Source organism: Etheostoma cragini, chromosome 22 (genome assembly GCF_013103735.1).
Source record: "Etheostoma cragini isolate CJK2018 chromosome 22, CSU_Ecrag_1.0, whole genome shotgun sequence".
Classification (NCBI taxonomy): domain Eukaryota; kingdom Metazoa; phylum Chordata; class Actinopteri; order Perciformes; family Percidae; genus Etheostoma; species Etheostoma cragini.
This window is the reverse complement of record NC_048428.1, coordinates 5,751,421-5,763,811: the sequence shown is the minus strand read 5'-3', so window position 1 is coordinate 5,763,811 and position 12,391 is coordinate 5,751,421. Positions and strand designations below refer to the sequence as shown.

General features: G+C 41.3%; 1 protein-coding gene across 1 annotated transcript in view; it reads left to right on the top strand.

The window, feature by feature from the left end:
* The first annotated feature begins 8,945 nt into the window (after nt 1–8,945).
* Nucleotides 8,946–12,391, top strand: part of kcnh2b (potassium voltage-gated channel, subfamily H (eag-related), member 2b) — a 299,990-nt gene continuing 296,544 nt past the window's right edge. The window contains exon 1 of the mRNA XM_034862772.1: nt 8,946–9,762. Within this exon, the coding sequence (XP_034718663.1) occupies nt 9,687–9,762 (76 nt within the window). The 5' untranslated portion in view covers nt 8,946–9,686. The remainder of the gene's footprint in view (nt 9,763–12,391) is intronic.

The following is a 12,391-nucleotide window of genomic DNA, read 5'->3' as shown; positions in this document are numbered from 1 at the left end:
CGAGCCAATCGTCCTGCCCGTCATACACAGCTGTGAATGCGCCAGCTGCCAAGGTGGGGAAGAATGAATGTGGCTGAATGGATTTGCATGTTCATCTCTCACGTCAAAGTGAGAAGCCAGGGTTTAAATATATGTAAAACTGTTGCTACGTTGCACACGTTTACACAGTCGATTCACCCAGCAGACAGAGGAACGGCAGGGAAGTGCTAGGCATGTTCAGAACATATTTTACAACTTTTCTCATATATTTTCATTTTACTGACGGTGAAATATTAGAGAAAACACATTTGAGCGGGCTTATTGACACAGGACAGAAAACTGCTGCTGCTCTAGACATGTTCTTTGAATGTAATTTACGATAACGACATGGCAACATGACTAAACATTCAGCTCCATTATCAGCACTCCCATGCTGATATGGGGATCATATAACAGATCATGAGTGGCTAACATGGCACGGTGGCTCATTTAATGCTGAGGAACACTGTAAACATGTTATTACTGTGTAATTCAACCTGACAAAATCTCAGATTAAAGGCACACCATCTGGCTTAAACTGTTGACCTATAATGTGTTACCTATACCTTTTCAGGGTTCTAAACATTTAAACAGCTCCAATTACAAACTAAACTAGCTGTAAAGAACTTCAAAAAGACATGACTGTCAAATCAACAATTTACTTCAGTTATCCACTTAAAGTATAAACAAACAAAACCCTGGGAGTGGACGCCCACTGAAACGGAGTATAGGTGGCACGTGAGTCAGCAGGTAGCTGTAGGACGTTACACTAGCTCAGTGGTCCCCTACTGTTTGACAGTCTAGACGTAGTCCCCCTTCATCAACACCACCTGTCATGTTCCATATGTGTTCAGGTAAAGGGATTTAAATTGGAACAGTATTGATTATGTTAAAGAGGATCATTCTACAATAGCCCTGGAATTTTTCTCAGGGTTTAAGCCTGGTTGCATTTGCACTACCACCATTTGCAGTTCCAGAACACTTCAACCATTAATTCGTTACCTTTAGTTAATTTGACGGCTTTCGTCCCTTGCTAAGTAGTTTTTAAATCTACTTCCAATCACGGCAGACCAGGTGTTTAAGTGTTGCAAATGATTAAGTTTGATGTAAGGGGTGTCTGGTGCTATCAGCCTGTTCTAATTGGGAGTTTATTGGTTCTTGGGACAAAGAAGAAGAGCTGAATCACAACAATCTGTAATTCTATTTGTGTGTCTAGGTTCCTTCTAAACACAAACTGTTTTTTCAAATTAGTTGACCTACTCCACAATCTGTCAGAAGGGCGGAAACAGGGAACTCAGGATGCAGAACGCGCAGTAACATTCAAACAAAGTATTGTACGCAGTGGTACAAAACAAACAGTCTGCAAAATACACTAGCAGGCAGTACCTGTAAATCCAGCAACGGTATCCAAAAAATGCTAACAGACTCGAGTTAAAAAAAAAAATGTTAAAAGGCAGAGGGTTAGAAAACACTTGGGAGCACACTGGGTAAAAAGGCTATCATAGGGGTGGCAGAGTGTTTAATTTTTGAGTTGTGTTCTTTTCTTTGCTAGTTATACTTATAGTTAGTTATGATTATTTGTTTGATTTATCCCTGGTTCATATTAGGTAGCATTGGTTTACAACATAGGTTGTAGTAATTGTGGTTTGGCTATTTAATGTGTTTGTATCCTCTCTTTGTGTCAGGATGGCCTGATCAGCCTCTTAATAAGTTTCCCACATGTTGCAGCCTTGTTAGGTCTGTTTAGTTTGTGTAGGTCTATTTGGTTATGTTACCTGGTTAAGGCCTGGTTTGTTGACTGCTTTTATAGGCCCAGGATTTTCTGTTAGTGAGTTGTTGTTTCTTTTGTTTTGTACATTAAAAACTAGCATTTTTCTAAAAATCTACCTAACAACTTCTTGTGCCCGCCAGCTTGGTCCCTCACAAAGACATTAGGGCTGGGAAACAGGCGGAAATTCCAGACAAAGACCAAAAAGAAATTGAGTTGCAACACAAACACACAGTGAATTTCAAAATAAAACAGGAAGTAGGCAAAGTATGTGGATGTGAAAGAATCTAAAAACATTCAATTCAATTTCAGTTCAATTTTATTTATAGTATCTGATCCCAGCAACAGTTATCTCGGGACACTTCACAGATAGAGTAGCACTAGACCACACACTGTAATTTTTAAAGTCCAAACAACTCTAGTAAGTCTCCCAAGAGTAAGCATGGTGCGACACTGCGGCCATGTGCAGTGGCAAGGAAAAACTCCCTTTTTGGAAGAAACCTCGGTCTCTTGGTAGGCGGTGTCTGACGGGGCCGGTTGGGAGTGGGATGCACAGTGGCACCAACAATCAAAAGAAAGAAAATGAAATAGTGAAAAAATGGTAGTCGTAGTAGTTCATGTCATAGCAGGACACAGAAGGGTTTAGCAGGACGCCATTTTGGAGTCTCCCTAATCCAAGGAAACATGCTAGGGGACAAAGAACACAAGGACTCCGGAGAATGAATCCCCAGAACTAGGTACTAGGTTAGTGACAAGAATTTCTGGGACATGGATGCACACAAATGGAAAGATACAAACATGGCCTAGGATTGGGAGCTGAGCATGACACAATCTCCCCCCCCCACCTAGCAACTGCAGAAGTACCCCCTTATATTTATATATATATGTATACATACACATACATACACATATATATGTGTACATATACATAAGCTGAACATCAAACCACTGCAGGTAGTGTTGCAGATGCTGTAGTAACACTTCTGGATACGGTCAAGTTGTGCCGTTATATAATAGAGTGTCTGTTAGCTTGTATGCAAAATATGAAATTTGCATTTCTTCTATTGGCAATTTTAAAGAGTTGACTAAGAGTACTTGACTGTCCCCATTTGGATTCAGTGTTAAAATGCTGTGTTAGATACAGCATGTGCTAACAGCCCTGCTTGTTTTACCAGCCTTTAGGTACATGTGGTATTTTGTTTACTTGCACTTACTTGCGCACTAGCCATCATTTAGGTCAACAGACATACGCGGACATTGGCAGGCGGTACAGATCCCTGCGCACAAAAACAACCAGACATAAGAGCAGCTTCTTTCCCACTACCATCACTCTACTGAACTGTGGATAAGTGGGTGTCCCCACTTTGGCCACTCACCCACTTCTCTACACATTACATATTTATCATTCCAATATGCATCTTGCACAGTACTTTCCACTATTACTTTTCACAGTGTATATCCAACTTCATATGTACTTGTCTTAATATTATGTCTTATTGTATATTTGTATGTTGACATGTTGTATGTTGACATGTGACATATGTACATTTCTGTCTCTATTGTACAGTATCTGTCTATATTACTATTTGTCTACTGAATGTTTACCGCTACATGTCTATTTGTTGAAGGTATAGAGATTTAACACCTAGCAAAGTCAAATTCCTTGTGTATGTAAGTATACTTGTCCAATAAAACTGATTCTGATTCTGATAAGCATGTGCTGGTTTGTGTACCAAACCAAAATAGTACATGATACCATGCCCACCCAAATCAAACGGGCATTGTGCTGGTCAGTCTTTGGAAAGCACCCCTGAAAAATACCTGCTGTACCATTACTAAAGGTTTTACCCTATAGAAGGCAGCTCAGTAAGTGACTGGAGCACTCAACCATCATGTCTGTCTCTTCCTCACTCAATACCATTTCTCAGTCACTTTCCATTAATGCTAGGCGGACACACACCGCTAATCTTAGTGAAACATATGTTTGCCTTTGCCCAGCATGTATAATTCAATCACAGATCCCACCTCTGAAGCAATTATGTACTAATCCATTCATCAACATGGGTGATTGCGTCAGTTAATTGGATCTAGCCAAATACTATACAGAACATCCCCCCCACCCAGCTCATATTCCCTTCCCAGCACTACACTCCGGCAGATATCACGTCTGACGGATTTGGTCGTTACAGTGATCAATCTTGGATAGTGTGTGGCCACTCTCACACACACTTGCGCGGATGGACTGGCACTACAAGTTTTCTCTTTTCTCATCTTATGCTCTGTCTTTGGACTCTTGTTGAGATTTTGGGCTAAGTATTTTTTTATGTTATAAATACATTTCAAATAACTTGCTATACATTTGTAGTGTATTCAATATAATACATTTTTTTAAATGCAGTTAAAATATGAAAGGGGGGCGGCTGTGGCTCAGTGGTAGAGCGGTTGCCTGCCAATCGGAAGGTTGGTGGTTTGATCCCCGCCCCTGCAGTCATTGTTGAAGTGTCCTTGGGCAAGACACTGAACCCCGAGTTGCCCCCGGTGCTACGCATCGGAGTGTGAATGTGTGTGAATGTTTATCTGATGAGCAGGTGGCCCCTTGTACGGCAGCCCCAGCCACAGTGTATGAATGTGTGTGAATGGTGAATGTTTCCAGTAGATGTAAAAGCGCTTTGAGCAGTTGTTAAGACTGGAAAAGCGCTATATAAATACAGCACATTTACATTTAAATTTACGTGTGTGCCTGTGTGCGTGTGTGGGTGATTGTGGGTGTGTTTGTCTGTGTCAGGGCGATTATGGACGCCATGCCGAGTGGGAGCGCTACACTGAAAGCCAGCAGGGTGATGGTTTAGAATATATGTACTGTATAAGATATATAAGAGAAAAATATTGTTGGATTGTTTGTTGTAATACTGTTGATGTCCACATTGTTCTATAGTCCTTAGTCCTCATGTGACTTTATGCTACTGCTGATCATAGACTTTCTGTTCTGAAATGTGAATGTTTATTCACCTGTACATCTTTTTTCCTACTGTACAGTAATATTAAAGGACCTATAATACAATCCAACTATTATCCATTGAAATATGTTGTTTGTTTGTTTAAAGAAAATGAAAATAACTATATGTGCCAGCAGATTACTTAAAGTTGGATTTTACTGTCTCTGTTAGATGAAATATTTTTGTTTATGTTCCAAGTTTAGGGCCAATAGACTTGTTAGTGAACAGTTTCTACACATGGAGAATACTGTCATTCTTTTTGTGAATCTTTTTTTTTAATCAATTGTTTAAAAAATATATTTTATTTTCATCGCGTATATCTTTGAACAGCATGGTGGCTAAGTGGTTAGCACTTCTGCCTCACATCGAGAAGGTTCTTGGTTAGAATCCAGGTCGTTCTGGGCCTGTCTGTGTGGAGTTTGCATGGGTTTCCTCAGGGTACTCCAGTTTCTTTCAACCGTAAAGACATGCTAGGTAACTAGGACTACAGTTGAAAATTTGCCAGCTTGCTAACACTGGCGCATTTACAGAAATCTTGATTAATGTGCATTGTCCTAACAAAAAAAATCTACTACAAGCCTACTCACAGTTGCAAAACTCCCAGTCCCCCTGATGCCCCTCATTCCTGCTTTACATACACCCAATTTATTCAAAATAGAAAAACAAACCAGTTATTAGCAGCACTTGTGAAGATTTAATGCTTCCAGATTTCCGCATCAAAACTCAACTTTGCCTTTGCTTCACAAAGTTTATGATATTGTAATATCATACACTACACCAACTATGTTTGGCTTATCACTTTTTCCCCCAGTTCAGAGCAATAAGCAGCGTTGCTTGTAATAAACACGTATCTGTAAGTGTATACACTTTGTTTAAGATCTAAAGGGTATAAGTAAAATTAAAACACTGTACCGCTGTACTAAGGGATTATTCATAATAAATATTTCCAAAGTCATAAAACATAATAGCCTTCCAAAAGAAAATATCTGGATCACTATGTATTCTATCAACTGATTCAACCTCTGTGAGTTGATTCTGAAAGCAGTTATGAGCGCTCTGAGAACAAAATGACACAAAGCAGGGTTCAGTTCACTATGTTCTAAAGGTTTAATGGGACAAAATATAAAGATTTTCTTCACTCGATGGTGTGAGTGTAGATAAGATAAATTGGAGGCTCCAGAGGAAGGGAGGACTGATTCAAGGTTGGTTCTCACATACACATCTTTAGGAACGAAGACGGTGTAAAACATGACACAAATTTATAATAGCAATTAAAACAAATGAGAAAGCCTTTGTTACGAGTTTTTACAGAATAGAATGTACGACACTGGCCTTTTACTGTAAAGTCTTAATTTAGCTATAGCCTGCTTTTCCCAGTGTTTAGTTTGAGTAACATAATTTTACACTGAATCAAGCTAGTGGCAAAAATAGCTGTTAGCTAAACTAGCATCAGCTTCCCAGTGGAGGCTAACTGCTCTCTTAGCTAATACATCGGTAAACGATCTGTACGACACGGTCTGTGATAGTTGTCGAGGTCAGCCGGTAGTCTCATGAATGTATTAAGAGAATGGTTGGCCTCCACTGGCGTTAGCTTCCCAGCTAACCGCTAGCTTTGATTCAGTCTAAAATAACAGTGAGAAAAGCAGGTTATCGCTAAATTAAGACTTTACTGTAAAGAGACAAGTTTTGGATGATTGTATTTTAAATCAGCACAATTGACGTAACAGCTGTTATAATTATGTAACACTGTTATTTTGTATAAACTATATATCTAATATCTGATGGTCTTCTACATGCTGTCTCAGCTAGCTAGTGGTTAGCCAAATTAGCTCTTAGCTACACTAACATTAGCTTTCCGGTGGAGGCTAACGGTAGACCGCTACTGTGGAACAGATCATGCAGTTTCATAATTCCTCGTACATCATGATTACCTTGTGTACTGACAGACCCAACAAAAACACATAAAGTGATTGCTGTCCTTCTGTTGATGAAGTTTAATCTGCTGCTAAACTGTTTGTTTTGTAAATCATAAGTAGATGTAGCTTTTATTGGTTTGTGTCAAAGGGAAGCCTGGAGCTTTTTCACATCCTTTATTCAGACAGGTTTTAACTATTGTGCAAGGTAGGCTAAAACACAATAAGAACTCCCTAAAAACTAAAACTATTATAATTGTCTTTGTGTGTGTGTGTGTGAGTGTGAAAGAGTTGGCCAGGCTGGGATCTGTCTAATCTATGACAAGAACCTTTTTTCTTTTCCTCCTTCCCCTCACCTCCTTGTCTCCTCCCCTTCTCCCTCTCTCCTTTCCTGACTAAATAAGGGAGTTGAGAGAGGAAGGCTGACCAGCAAGCCTCCTCTGGCTTTCAGTTGCTGTAGTAAATACTGCTGGAGGTAATAAGAGCAGGAACTGATGCATTTTTTAATTCATACCAAAATGTCATATTTTAATAGATGGCTTCTCAGGCCTTGTACCACTGTAAGGCTGCAATTCATCATCTCTAACCAATCATTAAAGCACCGATCGCTGGGAAAATGAATGCATTTATGCTGCTGTGCAGGTCAATTTGATAAATGCATCCAGCGAGCAGCAGTGTTGCTTAAGGCCTTCATCTGTGACTCAGTCAAGGCTTATTACATCCTCGAGATGGATACAGAAACACAAAAGTTCTGATGGATATAAAGGGAAGACTGCAATAGCATGATGTTCTTGCACATGCAAAGGGACAGCTGTCTGCTGCTGCCTTCAAGTGTAATCCAAAAAAGAAAATTCACCCTGTAGCACACATCTTTTCATCACAGCAACTTTTGGATTTATATTATTTATATATATATATACGGGAGGGGCACTGTAAAACACTTTCAAAATGGGGAGAAGCCATGGAGAGACTGGAAATCACTAAATGAACTACATTATTTGAATTATTAAATGGTGACAATATTTCCATGGTCTGTGCTCCCTGAAGTCATTCTGTAACAAAAGACCCACTCAAATCTTTCCACAAGTCAAACAAAATTCAAAAGGCATCCCAATGGGAAGCCATGTGTGTAGAGAATTAGTATAATCTCAGCATTCCCAGTGGGACCTCATTGTAAGTCAATCATCGGCTAAGTTATTTTTAATGGATGGATTTGCATACATTTGAAGACATTTTGGTATGTTCTAAGATGTGTAGCCTATGTGTGTGTGTATACAGTACATATATGATGTGGATTTATTAGTCAGATAATTGTACAATCAAGTGTAATTTCCCTGTAATTTGGTTGACTATGTTTTAAATAGTCTCAGAAACCACATGGCCAAACCCTCAGCTTAACTGCAGTACATTCCTCACACAAAGAATACACATTACAGTCCTTTGATTCAATGTTTTAAAACCAGTTAGACATACTGATAACCACATAACACCATACAAAACGCACTAAATAGAACTGTTCAATAATTCGTGTTTGCTCCAGTCCAACCCACAATATCCGACAGTACCTAAAGGCATCATCCCATGCATGACGGCAGGGGGGGGGGGGGAAACCCCGGCGATGTGACGTCACGTTGCTGAGCAGCTTGAGTGGGGAATCCCCATCCAACCCTGAAACACAAAGCAGCAGCATCATAAATGTAGTTCCTCGGCATATTTACATGGAAGTCACTGATTCAGGAGCAGCCACACGTCTTCACCTGTAAAAACTCAGCCTACGTGTTCCTTAGCGGGGAAACAGTGTAGCCTACATACAATGGAAGCAGACATGTGTTGATATAATGTCTCACACTACAATGAGTCCCACCCATACAGGAAGACAGTAGAGCAGCCTTGAGCCGAGCACCTGTTACCAGCAGCCGTTCATAGCAGGTGCGCGATAAAGCTGCGGTGTAACCATGGACTCCATGGGTGCAGCACGCAGAGCACGTTCCTCTTTTATCTGATACCAACTGCATCATAAATGCTTTAGTAGTTGGGCTTACCCTATGTGTCACTTCTACCCAATTTTAACACATGAATAATGTACAATAACATTTGTTTTCGATACTGGGGCCCGTTGCACACAAGAGCACCCATGGCCCCACATAGGGAACATCGGGTGTAATACAAAGGTTTTTTTTTGGCGATGAGGAGTATTTGGGTAACTGGAAGTGCATTTAGCCTACTTCTCTATCCATCACAAGTGTGAGCAGTTCCCGATGAGCAAAGGGTTAAAAGAGGCGCAGCTAGACGCCGGTGGAGCTGAAGTCATCCGCCGAGCGCACAGCGAGGAGGAGGAGAGATACAGAGAACACCTCCAAAAACACGCATCAAGGACGATTCAAGCTGCGGATCTGCGCTCTGCTGCTTCCTGTTAATCATCATTGTGTTCCTTCTCCCTCCAGTTAAACACAGATAGAGCGAGAGAAGGTGGAATGAGAAATAAATAAATAAAAACGCGCAGCCCAGCGCCCCAACTATGGCTCCAACAACGCTCGTCGGGAAGCTCGCCCAGTCTGCTTCACAGGAGCTGGCTGTAGTGCAGGATGAGAGGTCTGCCGTGCTCCACCGAGTGTGAAACCAGGAGGAAATAGCACCTGACAGGCGGCCCTCCCCTCAGGGGACAGAAACAGACACCTTCGCTCCTCTTAACCTGGAAACTGGAGGCTGGAAACGGCCCAGATCTGCCGTGCGTACACTGCGCCTCCTTTTCACAACTCTCCTCTCCTCACTTTCTCCCGGAAAGCCGCGAGAGTCGACTGTCCCTCTGACCAACTTGGGGAAACTTTGGCCACCGGATTACTGCCACTGAACCTGTCAGGGTAGAGTCTCCATGCACTGAGCGCAGTGACCATCGTGCGCTCGGCTGCGGGGACTGGAAACATAGCTTCGGTGTGAGATTACTAAAAGTCCTGCAAAGTCTCTCAAAGTCCAGGGGCCACCGCAGCGAAGATGCCGGTCCGGAGGGGCCACGTGGCTCCGCAGAACACCTTCCTGGACACCATCATCAGGAAATTCGACAGTCAAAGTAAGGTCACTGTTTGGTTACCTTCTGTAAGATAATCTATATACAATGCGTTCTGTTTTCTTTTATGAGGCCCACTTTTTTAATAATTCATTTGTTGACTCAAAAGCTTTAAAAATGGCATCCTGGTGATGCGCAGTAGGCTTCCAGTTGACACTTTGTTTTCCAGAACCAGCCTCAATTATGATGTTTGCTGATGCATGGTAATAGTCACATAATGAGGCAGAGTTGCTATATCAGTTGAGATTAGAACATTTGTTATGAATTGAAAAAAACAAAAAAAAAACAGAAACCACGTAAAAATTCAGAAAACATTACTTTCCCTTTTAAAGATAAACCATAAGAGCATCATAGTGTGAGACTGACTTTAGATGGGTTTATTTTCCACCAGATTCATTTCTGATCAAAACATTTTTGTCTTTACCTTTATCTTTATTTCATGTGTCAGGTACAGTACATATTAAACGTATCTGTAAACATGCCAGATTTTGCTAAAAAGCTATTTATTATCTGCAGGTCCTGGCCAGATGTTACAATAGTCTCCCTAAAAAGCAAATAAATAACAGCTTGTGTAGTTTTGATCTGCTGAAGTCTGTTATTTGTGGATCTGAAGGAGAGATAATGCTTATTGTTGCGGGCCGTGTGTGTAAGTGTGTAATCACAGCCGTCTAGTACAATACTTTAACAAATCTGATTAGTTTAATTTCTGTACATCGTCTGGCTTTGTCTCATGTCTCACGCAGCTGTCAGAAAACGCAATCTGCTACAAGATAACACAAGTACTGTAGGTGCTTTTGGGGGCATGGGATCTATTATTTTGGCTCTTTGGATGTGGATATGTAAAATAGTATTCATACAGAAATTATTGGACACCTAAAAAAAATCCTATTCCAGTATGCACATGCTTTTCAGACATGCAACGACTTCCCTTGAATGAAAAAAATCCATATCCTGTCAATGACTCTACAACAAGTTATTAAGTTACAAAAACAAACAATATATCCAAGCTACTAAATTTTTCATAGAGGCCATGAGCATGCAATTTAAACCTCTCCATATTTCGAAATACACAGACTTCATCCGTCCTCACTTTCCTGCGGTGGCGTTATCTTTGATGCAAATCATTCATGTTTTTTTTTTTCCCATCTCTGAACGTGTGTGACCAGACTTCAAATGTGCCTCAGCAACGGCAAGTTCCCTGTGGAAATTCACCACAGGGCTGATGAAGAAATGAGGATGTGATAGTTGTGTGGGAAAAAGTGGAGAATGTGAATAGTTCACATTTGGTCAGTTCAGGTATTGATGGAAGAGACACATATTGTAGATCTAAATGTCGTGTTTGAGGAATCGAAATGCCAATTGCTCCCCTTAGGCACACATAAGATTGAACTATTGAGGTACCCTTTTCTTTATTTCTGGGCTTTTCCACCTGTAATGGACAGGACAGTTAGGTGAGAAAGAGTAGGACATGCAAGAAATCATTGCAGGTCAGACTCAAACCCTGGACCTCTGCATCGAGACATAAGCCTCGAAGTATATGTGTGCCTGCTCTACCCACTGCTCCACCCCGGGCATGAGGTACCCTTTTCTAAATGCTAAAACATGCTGTCTGCCTTCCACACTTACATGCTCTCGGGTTAAGCGTTAATGTCAAGAGTCACAGCAGCAATCGAGCTTCAAACAAGGTGTGAAACCCCCTTTATCCCGACACAGAGGGGCCAAGAAGGGACTCCACATATGTGCAGTCAAGTTGGATAATTGACGTTGGAGTTGGGTAATTGACATGAATCCTGAAGTGATTATTTTTCCATCCTGATGAGCATGGATAACTGTGCAAAGGTGAACATATTCTACTGCTCATTGGAGCAGACTCGTTCCACTGTGTTCATATCTTACATGTTTCTTTACAGTAGTTCAGCGTGCGGTAAATGTATTTATATAAAGCTTTTCCAGTCTTAACTACTACTCAAAGCGCTTTTTACTTAGAACAGGAACCATTCACACACACTGTGGCTGAGGCTGCTGTGCAAGGTGCCACCTGCTCATCAGATAAACACACACACACATTTACACTCTGACTCACATCATCGGGTGCATTTGGAGGTTCAGTGTCTTGCCCAAGGACACTTCAACATGGATCAAACCACCAACAGCCGCTGGTAGGAAGCGTCTCTTTGCGGTAGATGTTTTTGAGGAGCGCTTCAGTGTTACACGGCAGCAAAACCTACAACTGAGAGGCAGATAACCGCACATCAGCTCTTTCTAAACGCTTTCCCTGTGACTCATATCTTCAGAATAGTTATCTATTGATTGCCGCAGGCTTTTGGGCCAGCTACAGCCTGCTGATGATTGGGATGACATGGTCCCTAATGGCTGTGGTTAATGAACTAGTGGTGAAGGGTCAGTGGACACTAGCAGCTGTTTAGACATCCTTACTAATTTCAGAGTTGTTACTGCACATTAAAGGGGCAGTATGCAGTTTTAGTCATTTCTTTGCTGTTTTCTTTTTGCTCGCAGGTTTTTCTATAGAGCCCCCCACAGGTTTCTCTATAGAGCCCCCCACAGATTTCTCTATAGAGTTCCCCCCTACAGGTTTCTCTATGGAGCCCCCCACAGGTTTCTCTATAGAGCT